A 13561-nucleotide genomic window follows, 5' to 3' on the forward strand; every position below is an offset into this window, starting at 1 on the left:
TCCCAGGTGCTAGGATTAAAGCATACATCACTATTTCCGGTTATTTCTGCCTAGCTTTAATCATTTCTCTCTGTAAAAAAAAATTTTTTTAAATTTCGGTTTGTTTTTTCAAGACTTTTGTTTTGTTTTGTTTTGTCTTTGTACTTCAATCCAGGGTTCCTCTGTGTATCCCTGGCTGTACTAGAACTCACGCTATAGATCAGAGTAGCCTCAGGTCCACCTGACTCTGCTTCCTGAGTGCCAGGACCAAAGGTGTGCACCACCAAGCCCAGCATAAGTATTTTTATTTGTAATTTGTTCTCAGAGGAAATTTAGTCTAGAACCATACAGTTTATGTGGAAGTTTGCTTAGCAAAGCAAAGTAAAACACGCACATGAAAGAGATTGGAGTGGGTTGTCCTGAGGGCGTGGGGTAATAGCGCTCAGTTCTGTGTGGGAAACACTTATTTATGAAGTGAATGGTATATTCATGTGGTTATGGTAGCCTGTTTTCCTCTCCCAGATCATGATGAATAAGGTCTTGCCATAATCCCCTTGAAAATCTACAAAGATGAGAGGGGCAGTTGTCAAAACCACAATGTAAGTGGTGTAGTAATGACAGCGCCTGTGAGTATACAGCGCCTGTGAGTATACAGCGCTTTGTTAGTGCGCACATGTGGCACTGATGATAGAGCCTGTGAGTATACAGCACTTTGTTAGTGCGCACGTGTGGCAGGCAGTTAGGAAACTGCCCTAGGATCTCAGTTTCTCCTCAGCGGGAAGAATCTAACTGCAGCTTTAGGGCAGGTTAGCCACAATGAGGCATTCTGATGATCAGGACACAGCTCCTGCAGTTCTCTGCTTACCTCAGAGCTCAGTCTTTGTCTCCCAGTTGTTACCATCCTCTCCTTTCTCTCTTTTTTCCTTTCTTGGAAAGGCAGATTTGCACGCTGTAGCCCAGGCTGGTCTGCATGCTCTGTATAGCGACGCGGCCTCATCCCTTGGTTGCTGGAAATGCATATGTGCTCCTGTGCTGGCCTTCCTTCCTCATATCCATAGGACAGTATGTTTTGTCATTATAACTACTCTTCAGTATGCTGCTGTTGTCAGTGTACTGCTGTTGTTGGTGTGCTGCTGTTGTCAGTGTACTGCTGTTGTCGGTGTGCTGCTGTTCTCTGTGTACTTCTGTTCTCAGTGTATTGCTGTTGTCGGTGTGCTGCTGTTGTCCGTGTGCTGCTGCTGTTGGTAGTGTGCTGCTGTTGTCCGTGTGCTGCTGCTGTCAGTGTGCTGCTGTTGTCAGTGTGCTGCTGTTGTCGGTGTGCTGCTGCTGTGGTCGGTGTGCTGCTGTTGTCAGTGTGCTGCTGTGGTCGGTGTGCTGCTGTTCTCTGTGTGCTTCTGTTCTCAGTGTATTGCTGTTGTTGGTGTGCTGCTGTTGTCGGTGTACTGCTGCTGTTGGTGTGCTGCTGCTGTGGACAGTGTGCTGCTGTTGTCGGTGTGCTGCTGCTGTTGGTGTGCTACTGCTGTTGGTGTGCTGCTGTTGTCGGTGTGCTGCTGCTGTGGTTGGTGTGCTGCTGTTGTCAGTGTACTGCTGTTGTCAGTGTGCTGCTGTGGTCGGTGTGCTGCTGTTGTTGGTGTGCTGCTGTTGTCGGTGTGCTGCTGTTGTCAGTGTACTGCTGTTGTCAGTGTGCTGCTGTGGTCGGTGTGCTGCTGTTGTCGGTGTGCTGCTGCTGTGGTCGGTGTGCTGCTGTTGTCAGTGTACTGCTGTTGTCAGTGTGCTGCTGTGGTCGGTGTGCTGCTGTTGTCAGTGTGCTGCTGTTGTTGGTGTGCTGCTGCTGTTGGTGTGCTGCTGCTGTGGACAGTGTGCTGCTGTTGTCGGTGTGCTGCTGCTGTTGGTGTGCTGCTGCTGTTGGTGTGCTGCTGTTGTCGGTGTGCTGCTGCTGTGGATGGTGTGCTGCTGTTGTTGGTGTGCTGCTGCTGTCGGTGTGCTGCTGCTGTGGACGGTGTGCTGCTGTTGTTGGTGTGCTGCTGTGGTCGGTGTGCTGCTGCTGTTGGTGGTGTGCTGCTGTGGTCAGTGTGCTGCTGTTGTCAGTGTGCTGCTGTTGTCGATGTGCTGCTGCTGTTGTTGGTGTGCTGCTGTGGTCAGTGTGCTGCTGTTGTCAGTGTGCTGCTGTTGTCGATGTGCTGCTGCTGTTGTTGGTGTGCTGCTGTTGTCGGTGTGCTGCTGTTGTCAATGTACTGTTCTCAGTGTACTTCTGTTCTCAGTGTATTGCTGTTGTTGGTGTGCTGCTGTTGTCGGTGTGTTGCTGCTGTGGTCCGTATGCTGCCCTTTTATTTAGGGGTTTTTTGCTCTTTTCTGCTTTTTCCTTTCTTGTTATCGTGTCCTTGGTTTAAAGTGAGAGCGTGTAAAGATGATTATTGAAAATGAGTGCACATTTTACTTTCATTTTAATGCTTTTCTTCCTTATAGGCTGTTAAAAGAAGAGCATAATAGTGGAAAAGAAAAATTGAGAATTATGGCCATGAAAAATTCAGAAGTCATGTCACAGCTGACTGAGTCCAGGCAGTGCATTCTGAAGTTAGAGAACGAGTTAGAGGACAGAGATGAGATATTACGAGAAAAAATTTCTTTAATAAATGAAAACCGAGAACTGAAGGTTCGTGTCGCAACACAGAATGAACGACTGGATTTGTGCCAGCAGGAAATTGATAGCTCCAGGCTGGAACTGAGGAGTTTAGAAAACCTGATATCCCAGACGCCGGTGAGTGTGTGTGAAGAAGTGTAGTGCCCGTGACTGCGCAGGGAAGGAAGCTCGCTGCTTACAGCGCACCAGTTTGTGACTGCTTCACTACTGATGTTCTTCGACTTGGTTTTCACACAGCTTTTTGTCTAGTACCTAGTTTCCCCTCATACTCTTAGTCTCTGAGATGTCATATACAAGAACTGCACAGAATTTTTGAAAAGTTTTAATAAATGCTATCTATATTGAAAATCCATTCCTTTAAATTATACTATTAAGGAAGTTTTAGTAAAGTTAAGAGTTTGTAACAGTCACCACAATCCAATTTTACATATTCCTGTCATCCTGAAGCATCCCTTGTGCCTCTTTACAGTTAGGCACCCTACCTTGGAAAACCAGTAGTAGTTTGTATGTCTTTTGTGAACATTTCATATAAATAAAGTTATAATAACGTGCAGGGGGTTTTCCCATCTGTTATTTTTCATATTTTTAGGGTCATTCATATTGAGACAAATTAGTATTTTATTTCTTCTTAGTATTGAATAGTATTCAGTTGTGTGAATTTACTGTTATTTAAGCACCAACTGGTGAACATTTGGGCTATTTCTGCTTTTAGTCTGTGTAAATGGTGCTTTTGTGAATATTGGCATACTCCAGCCCCCAGAAGTCTTTTAGTTAACATGTTCCAATTCCTCTATGATACTTAAGAGTAAAATTTCTGGGAAATGCAGTAAATTTATGTCAAAGTGTCTTCTAAAACTTCTAGCAGCAATTGTTGTTCCTTTTCATCCTTGTTGACATTTGTTGTGCGTCTTGCTGTAGTCATCTTAGTCTGTATGAACTACTGTTTCTCTATGGTTTTAACTTTTGTTTTTCTAATGGCTAATGTTGAGTAACTTTATGTGTACTTATTAGGTTAGCATGGAATTTAAAATATTCATGTATGTCAGTGAGATTAGAAAGGTGAAGAAATTTGACATTGAATGGTGTGAAATAAAGGTAAGAATGAGAAAATTACACACATGTCATGGTTTGTTTCACTTAAGAAGCTGGAGAGGTGGCTCAGAGGTTAAGAGCACTGGCTGCTCTTCCAGAGGCCCTGAGTTCAGTTCCCAGCACCCACATGGTGGCTCCTCTACAGTGAGATCTGGTGCCCTCTTCTGGCCTGCAGGCATGCACCCTGAAACAATACTGTATCCATAATAATAACAACAATAATAAAAAGAATGGATGGTAGACTGCATGGCAGATTTTACTACTTTTAAAGTATTGTCGGTCATGGAACAATAAAGCTGAGAGGAAATTGAAAAACATCAGATTTGATAATGCCATTTCACTAGTAAAAAACATGGGAAATACTAGCCCAACGGGCAACTAGCAGGAATAGGTTCTAAGCTCCTTGCCTTTCCTTTATCTGCTTTTCTCAGATGTTATTTTACCAAGATTTTAGTATACTATTTGTTGCCTTTTAAGATTGAAACATGGAGATATATATTCATTTTAATATAATCATTTTAAATTGAATACTCATAATACTTATTTTAAATTGAAATCCTTATTTGTTCTCAGTGTCAGGATTGATTTCACATATGATTCTAAAAGTGGCTACAATACATATTTGATCTTTTGTTTCATAAAGTACTAAGTGATTTGGAAATGTGAAATTTCCAAACGTTTTTTGTTTGAAGGTTTTAGTCATTGAATGCTTTGCTGTTTGTCATAACTATTTTTTAAGATACATTTTACTTACATGTATGTCTGTGAGAGGGTGCAGATTCTCCTGAACTGAATTGACAGACAGTTGAGAGCTGCCGTGTGGGTGCTGGGAATTGAACCCAGGTCCTCTGGAAGAGCAGCGACTGCTCTTAACTTGCTGAGCTATCTCTCCAGCCCCATGTCATAACTACTTTTTAAAATTCTGTAGTATTTATATATCATTCCTATCCTTATATCAGATATAGCTACATATAAATGCATCTGGAAAGATTAAGTATTGTTTTGAAATATATTCACATTGATTTATATAACTCAAATATGCTTATATATTCTACTTATAGATACCAGATTGTTTCCATGAAATTCATGTAGTATTAAAAAAACAGTTGTATCATATACATAATCATATATATATAATTTTTTTTTAATACTTGCAGTTAAAAAGAGAAATACTTGGCTTTAAGTCATCTCTTTCTAAGCACCAGATGAATAGTTTTTCTAACAACGAGGACAGTTGCATTGGCTGCTGTGAGGCAAATAAATTGATGATTTCTGAATTGAGGTATAATTTTCAGTTTTTAAAGTTATACTAAGTAGAATGTTTTGTTGGTCTTTAAATTATGATGCTTAGTTGAATGGTTTAAAAACTGCAGGAAATTCCAGCGAATCTTATAAAAATCCTGGCCATCCAAGTTAAAATTGATTCCTAACATTTTGTTTGCTGTTGTTATTTCTGATCTATTCTTCTAAATAAAAAAATTACAAGATGGAAATCCTTTGACCCTCTGCCAGTCCCACTGTCCCTCCCCACTCCTCCAGATAACCATCATCATCAAGCCCAATGTATGTGCCCGTTGTAAATGTTTACATTCTCACATACACGTGTAAACATGTATACTAATGTTGAACACGTTTAAATAATCTATTCATCAAGGCTAGAAGAGAGATGGTCTAGTGAGTGAGAGCATGTGCTGCTCCTGCGGGACCTTCCACCAACACCTGCACTTACGTTCACATAGCCCACCTAACAACACTCAGTTTGAAATAAAACAAATCTTTTTAAAAAATCCTTTCTTTTTGAGATATAATAATTGGCCAAAGGATAATTTGCATGATTACTTTGTTGCTTTAATACTTTGTTGTCCTAGTACTGTGTCACAATTTATCCATTCTCTCTGATGTTACCTAGTATTTATTTTTTGTTCTGTTATAAACAGTGCTGCAAGAACATCTTTATTTATTGTTCCTTGTACATATATGTGAAATTGTCTTTAATATAAATTCTTTGAAATGAAATTCATAGGTTAGAGAATATCTATGTTTTCAATTTTACTAGTTTTTATTATGTTTGTGCAGCAGCTGAGGCAGTTTGCAGTCCAACTAGTGGTTTGTGAGAATTTGCATGTCCTACCTAGGTGTGGTGATGTGCGCCTTTAATGCGAAGGCAGAAGCTAATGGATCTCTATGAGTTTGAAGCCAGCTGGTCTACATAGTGACTTACAGGACAGCCAGAACTATGTAAAGAGACCCTGTCTTAAAATTCTTAAAATACAAAAAACAAAAAATAAAACAAAGAAGAATTTCGCTGTCCTGCATAAGAGTTGACTTTTATCACAATTTCAAAGCTTTTACTCATTTTATTATTTTATTAGTTGTATGCATCACACACACACACACTCTCACACACACACACACACACACACACACACACACACACACACACACACGCTTGTAAGGCAAGTGCTTTTGCTCACTGAGACATCTTGTTGGCTAAGTATTTACCACAACTTTAAGGGTGAAAAACAGTATTTTTTAAATAAAATCTTAGAACTAGGCATTGGTGGCATACCCCTTTAATCCCAACACTTGGGAAGCAGAGGCAGATGGATCTTTGTGACTTTGAGGCTACTTTGGTCTACAGAGTGAGTTCCAGGACAGCCAGGGCTACAGAGAAACCCTATCTCAAAAAACAAACAAGCAAACAAACAGAAATCTTAGCAATAACTTCTGGCTTCTTTTCTTTTGTGCTAGGATTAAGCTTGCAATAAAAGAGGCTGAAATTCAAAAGCTTCATGCAAATCTGACTGTGTCGAAGTTGTCTCTAAATGCTGTTGCTAATGATAGCCAAGAAGGCGGCAAAGTAAATACCTTAGAAACAGAACCTGTAAAACTAGGTGGGAGTACAGCGGGTAAGTGTATTATGTTGAATTACTGTATAAATGATAATGTTAAAGGAAAGGTTAGTAATTGAAGTATTTAAAAAAACAAAGCACGTAGTCAAAGAGCTGGGTGTGGTGGCGCACGCCTGTAATCCCAGCACTCAGGAGGCAGAGGCAGTCAAATCTCTGTGAGTTTGAGTCCAGCCTGGTCTACAAAGCTAGTCCAGGACAGCCAAGGCTACACAGAGAAACCCTGTCTCAAGAAAGAGAAAAGGAAAAAAAAAAAACCTACTTGTTTACATGCATTTGGTTTGCATGTTTGCTTTTAAATATGTTTTTGTACTTTTTTCTATTACCATAACCAAAGCAAGTAACTTTTCAAATACAAATATTTATTTATTTATTTTTAAGTATTGTACAGATGAAAGATCTGAGATTTTGTTTTGTTTTGTTTTGTTTTTCGCAACAGGGTTTTTCTGTGTGTAGCCCTGACTGCCTGGAATTCACTTTGTAGAACAGGCTGGCCTTGAACTCACAGAGTTCTGCCTGACTCTGCCTCCCAAGTGCTGGGATTAAAGGGGTGCACCACCATGCCCAGCTCAGATATAAGTATTTAAAAGGAAAAACTTTTCTTTAAGCAGTACTTTGTAATCCCACTAGTTTTTATGTTGTATTTTCATTTTATACAGTTTAAACAATAAATTGATTGCTTCTTTAGTGACTGAATTTTAGTCTATGTGTTTGTGTTTCTGAGTCTGACTTTTTTTTTTTTTTGCTTAATTTTCAGAGATTTTCAAAATATCTTTATAATGTTAGTAATAGTCAGAGAACATATTTCATGTAATTTTGTGATTTACTCCCCCGTCCCCCTGAGACAGGGTTTCTCTATGTAGCCTTCGCTGTCCTGGAGTAGCTTTGTAGACCAGGCTGGCCTTGAACTCACATTGATCCACCTGCCTCTGCCTCCCAAGTGCTGGGATTAAAGGCATGTGCTATTATTTACTTTTTTGGTTGTAAGCCTACCCTTTAACAGCTGAGCTATCTCTCCAGCCCTACTTTTTTAATAGTAGTTATTCAGCCCAAGGCTTCATGCATGGTAAGAATATGACCTACTACTGTACTGTATCCCCAATGCTAATCTTTTTTGTTTGCCTTTTTTGAGACAATGTCTCATTTGTAGGCCTTGCTGGCCTGGAAATTGCTATGTAGACCAGTCTGGCCTTGAACTCTTTTTTTTTTTTTTTAATTAGATAAAAGAATTTATTGATGAATACTCTTTTTTCCCCCACCTTTGGAAATCATTTTCTTTTTTTTTTCTTTTTTTCTTTTTTTTCTCCTTTATTAATTTATTCTTGTTACATCTCAATGGTTATCCCATCCCTTGTATCCTCCCATTCCTCCCTCCCTCCCATTTTCCCCTTATTCCCCTCCCCTATGACTGTTCCTGAGGGGGATTACCTCCCCCTGTATATGTTCATAGGGTATCAAGTCTCTTCTTGGTAACCTGCTGTCCTTCCTCTGAGTGCCATCAGGTCTCCCCCTCCAGGGGACATGGTCAAAGGTGAGGCACCAGAGTATGTGAGAAAGTCATATCCCACCTGGCCTTGAACTCTTAAAGACTGCATCTCATTCTGTGGAATTATGTGCATATGAGTGCAGCTGACTGTAGAGGCCAGAAGAGTGTTTCTCATTGGAACTGGATTACAGATGGTTATGGTCTGCCTGACAGGAGCTGGAAGCTGAGTGCAGGTCCTCTGTATGACCTCCTCCCTGCTCAGCCATCTATCCAGCCCCTTTCCCTGCCTTTTAATGTCTTTTAAAATATCAACTGAGTCATACTAGGTTGATATTTGTAGTTTTCAGTTTTCTCCATACCTGATGGTTTTCAATATATTTGTTGTATTGATTATTGAAAGAGTAGTATTAAAATCTTCCACTATATATGCTTGTGTTGTCAGGTCCAGTTAATCCAACATAACTCAAAACACCAGGTCAATGCAAGTGACAAAAATCAAGCCACTACTGACTGATCAGGGCAGCAGAGCGGACTTGGGAACTGAACTATGGCCCCTAAGGGATGTTGTGCAGCATATTGAAAGGATGAAACCATAAAGTGAGGGGGTGTGGAGTGGGCTGTAGCATTGTCAGTCATATTTTGACACAAGGGGCTGAGCAAGGGAATGTCCATCAGTCAGGACTGGAGTAGGTCCCTGGGCCTGAGAACAGGACCTTGTTTGACCCTGCCAATAAGATGGAGACGTTGTCCTTGTCATGGCTGGACTCAGACACCTGCCTCCTTATGACAGAAGCTGGTCAGCTACTGGGAAGTCCCCAGCTCCCCTAGGGCCTGGGACCTTGAATTTACTTTCTCCCTATGGTTAAATGGAGTCCAAAAACAAAATGGTAGGACTCAGAATAAGTTTCTTTTGCTTGTTCCCAACAATTGTTGGTTTGTGTGTTCTCTTACCTCTGTCAGTCTTGTATTTTAAAGGTGTTATTTATATATACATAATGTCATATCTAATTGACTAGCCCCTCATATTGTGTCCCTTTTAGCTCCTGACAATCTTTTTAATATTTGAAATCAGTGTAGCCCTTTTAGATTTTTTTACTATTAGGGTTTGACTAATAGAATTTTCCCCCATTCTTTTAAAAAGTTGTTCTTCTTTTTGAGACACGGTTTCTTTGTTTAGCTGTCTAAACAGCTGTCTCTGTTTCTCTGTCCTGGAACTCTGTAGACCAGGCTGGCCTCAAACTCACAGAGATCTACCTGGCTCTGCCTCCCAAGCGCTGAGATTGAAGGTGTGCACCAGCACCACTACCTACCTGCTAAGGAGGTTCTTATACATAATGTAATTGAGTATTGCTTTGATATGTAATTAGACCCTATATTTTTAATTATTATTTTATTATGATATCCAGAGCATAACTATTTATCTTTTTAGATTTAATCTACTAGTGAATTTATTTTTTATTTTGTTCATCTTTTCTGTCTTCCTTTTTCTTTTTCTTTTTTTTCTGTCTTTTTGATTAAAAATTTTTTTAGCTTATGATGCCAAGATAAATCTAAAGTCTTATACATGTTGGGAGAGTGCTCTACCACTAAGCTTTTATATTTTATATAATATATAAATATTTAAATATATTAATATTTTTAATATTTGAATTATTGATGCATTAAATATAAATCTTAATTTTACTCTTTTAGTAGTGGCTCTCAGTAAGCAAATCATCTTTTATTTATTTGTTTGTTTATTTATTTTATTTGCATTGGTGTTTTGCCTACATGTATGCCTGTGAGAGGGGGTCAGGTCCTTTGGAACTGGAGTTCTAGACAATTGTGAGCTGCTATGTGGTTGCTGGGACTTGAACTCAACACCTCTGCAAGAGTAGCCAGTGCTCTTAACCTCTGAGCCATCTTTCCAGCTACCAGCAAATGTATCTTTAGTAAAGTCTGTGTAATCAGAAATGATGAGAAATCAGAAGAGGGGAGAGAGCGATGTGTTTAGCAGCAAGAGTATAGCTATTAGAGATGGTGGTACATATAGTCTCTGTCAGCACCGATGACAAAGAGCCAAGGGCGTCCTGTATATGTGGAGAATTTCTGGGCAATGGCTACTTAATCCAAGTCTTGAAAAGAGCATGCTTTGTTTTGTTTGTTCTGACCTGTGTGCTCCCACGTAATCACTGACAGTATGCCCTTTGAATGCTTCTGAAAACCCAGGCACCTTGGCGTAGGAAACAGTGTGTATGTTTATGGTGGAGCCTTCAGCTTTAGAATGTTACTGTGTTGTTCCTACTCACTTGTAGGGGAGGAAGGTGGGAATGGGAAGGTTCAATGCTCACGGCTTTTGAACGTTCATCTGCTTAAAGTACCACAAGTATATTCCTAACAATTTCAGCTAGTCCAAAAGTATATAATGTTGGCCAAAGGCTTTGCTGTATATGTATGGCTTTTATTATGGTGACATATATTCCTTCTGTGCCCGTTTTTTCAGGTCTTTTTATTAGGAAAGAATATTGAGGTTTGTTTGAAGTCCTTTTGTGCATTGATGGTCATATGTTTTTTGTCCTCTAAGTTTTTTTTTAAGGGTTGTAATTTGCATATCTTATAATTGTTTAAATAAGAAACTGAAATTTATTATTAAATCTTTCAACCATTTAAGGTGAATTTTGACTCTTCAGCTTTTATTTAAAGCAGTATTTGTGTTTATTTTCAGAACGTGTCAAAGATCAAAATCAGCACACTATGCACAAGAAATATGAAAGAGAGAAGGAGCGACTTGCTACAGGGATGGAGGAGCTGCGTGCTAAGCTGGTACAGATAGAGGCTGAGAACTCTGATCTGAAGGTTAGCATGGCACACAGAACGAGTCAGTTTCAGCTAATTCAAGAGGAGCTGCTAGAGAAAGCTTCAAGTGCCAGCAAGCTAGAAAATGAAGTAAGTTTGGATTTACCTGGGTTTGAGTGCTAAATTCTGAGACAGAAAAAATAGTATTGCTATGGAATTTTGTTACTATTGAAATCTAGACTTCTAAGGCTTTGGAAAATGGTACCATATAAGTTATAAATTCTTTCAAAATCATATTAAAAATATATGTTTAAGCCGGGCGTGGTGGCGCACGCCTTTAATCCCAGCACTCGGGAGGCAGAGGCAGGCGGATCGCTGTGAGTTCGAGGCTAGCCTGGTCTACAAAGCGACTCCAGGACAGCCAAGGCTACACAGAGAAACCCTGTCTCAAAAAAAAAACCAAAAAAAAAAAAAAATATATATATATATATATGTTTAATTTATATTAAAAGTAGGAAAATTCTACCTAGTAGCTAAAAATTCTCAAATTTAATGAAACTAATAAAATATAAATTAATATAATAATAATACATGTTTATAGATCTTAGATTGTGATTGGAGAAAAAAGGAGTAGTAATAGAGGATTTCAAATTTTAACAAACATCAGAGCTACTAGGAAATATATGACCGTGTGGATTTCTTGAGTTTCTAGCATCTGTGCTTCAGTAGGTATAATTTATGAATTCCCTTTTTTTTTCAAATTCCCATTTTAAAACATTCATGTGGGGCTGGAGAGATGGCTCAGAGGTTAAGAGCACTGACTGCTCTTCTAAAGGTCCTGAGTTCAATTCCTAGCAACCACATGGTGGCTCACAGCCATCTGTCATGTGATGTAACACCCTCTTCTGACCTGCAGGTGTACATGCCATAGAACACTGTACATAAAAAATAAATATTTAAAAAAATTCATGTGAATCTGATACTGTGAGTTATATTCTGAAAAAGAAATGTTACATGTTATTCAAGTATCTCATTTATTTTTTAAAAAGTTATATGTTTAGCTTACAATTTATAAAAAGTTTTCTGATGCACATCTACTAGTAATAAATTCCTTACAGTTTTTGTCTGAGAAAACGCTCCTTAAAATAAATCTTTTCTTTCTTTCTTTCTTTCTTTCTTTCTTTCTTTCTTTCTTTTTTTTTGCTTCTCTGTGTAACAGAGTTCTGGCTCTCACTTTGTAGCCCAGGCTGGCCTCGAACTCACAGGGATCTGCCTGCCTCTGCCTCCCACGTGCTGGGATTAAAGGCGTGCGCCATCACACCTGGCTCAATTTGTTTTTATCATCAATTATTTTCTCTGTATTTTTCTTGATAGTTTTGATAGCTGTAGTGGTTTAGGTTGTCCTCTGCAGTCTCTCAGGGTTCTAGAACACTCATCCATGCCCTTCTGCCTCTCAGGGTCTCCACTGAAAAGTTTGTATTCTAATGGGCTTGCTTTTATGTGGCACTTGGTTATTTTCCCTTGCAGCTTTTGATGTTTTTTTTGTTATGTACATTTAGTGTTTTTATTATTACCTGCTATGGAGTTTTTTTTTTTTCTGGTGCTGGCTATTTTGTGCTCTGTATGTTTCTTATGCTGTGATAGGCACCCTCCTTCTTTAGGATAGGGAAATCTTCTTCTGTGATCTTGTCTGTGTCTGTTTCTTCTATCTTGTCTCCAGTGCCTGAGGTTTTCTCTTCCATGCTTGTGACTGTTGCTGAGGCTTGCCTCTATGGCTTTTGTTTGACTTCCTAAAAATTTTATTCCAATTTTATTTTAGTTTGGGTTTTCTTTAGTGATCTATTTCTTTGCTAAATTCTATTTTCATGCCATGGATAATTTTTATTGTTTCATACAACTTCACTAAGGAATTTATTCAGATCCACTTTAGAGTCTTTGACCATAGCTTTCTGTTATAATGTCCTTGTCTTGTGCTTTACCATACTGCATTTCTGAGGGCCTACTGCAGTAGGGTTGCTGGGTTCTAGCAGAAAGACATTCCCGTGGCTGTTCATATTTGTGTTTTTGCACTGGGGCCTCGGCATCTAGAGTTATGTGATTGAGGAGATTCTGGGTATTGCTGTCTGGCCTCGTCTTTGTCTGGATCTTAGGAAAGTGTGGTGTCTGTGGGTTCCCTGGTGTTATGGGTTCAAGAATAGCTGCACGTTGACTACTCAAACACCAGACTCAGACTGATGGAACTTTATTGACCGCTGAACAAAGACTGACCTGTCAGGGCCACTGCCTGGATTTGGGAACCAGACTGTGATGTTGGTCTGTTTCTTTTCTTTCTTTCTTTCTTTTTATTTATTTTTTATTTTTTATTTTTTATTTTTTGGTTTTTCGAGACAGGGTTTCTCTGTGTAGCCTTGGCTGTCCTGGACTCCCTTTGTAGACCAGGCTGGCCTCGAACTCACAGAGATCTGCCTGCATCTGCCTCCCGAGTGCTGGGATTAAATGTGTGCGCCACCACTGCCCGGCTGATCTGTTTCTAAGGTAGTCTTTTTATTTATTTATTTATTTATTATTTTTATTTATTAAACATTTTTCTACAGGCAGTAACTGAACAACACCAGTCTAAATTTATCCTCTAAGCTAATCTAGCTGCCTCCCAGCATAAATCTCCAAGATACTTGCATT

The 13561-nt window shown here is 39.3% G+C and overlaps 1 protein-coding gene across 20 annotated transcripts in view; it reads left to right on the top strand.

Annotated features, from left to right (window-relative positions):
• CCDC18 (coiled-coil domain containing 18) overlaps positions 1-13561 on the top strand; it is a gene marked incomplete at its 5' end in the record, with an annotated part of 112471 nt that overhangs the window by 41692 nt on the left and 57218 nt on the right. For 18 of the 20 annotated variants that reach the window (XR_014774867.1, XM_084758740.1, XM_084758746.1 and 15 more), the window contains 5 exons: positions 2446-2737; positions 3632-3715; positions 4870-4994; positions 6464-6621; positions 10812-11032. Coding sequence is in view for 19 of the 20 variants with exons in the window: in XM_084758740.1 (XP_084614866.1) it covers positions 2446-2737; positions 3632-3715; positions 4870-4994; positions 6464-6621; positions 10812-11032 (880 nt within the window). The remainder of the gene's footprint in view (positions 1-2445; positions 2738-3631; positions 3716-4869; positions 4995-6463; positions 6622-10811; positions 11033-13561) is intronic. The other 2 variants (XM_084758748.1, XM_084758750.1) reach the window with 1 other exon arrangement.

The sequence above is a fragment of the Acomys minous genome (genome assembly GCF_964271855.1).
Source record: "Acomys minous genome assembly, chromosome: 15".
Classification (NCBI taxonomy): Eukaryota; Metazoa; Chordata; class Mammalia; order Rodentia; family Muridae; genus Acomys; species Acomys minous.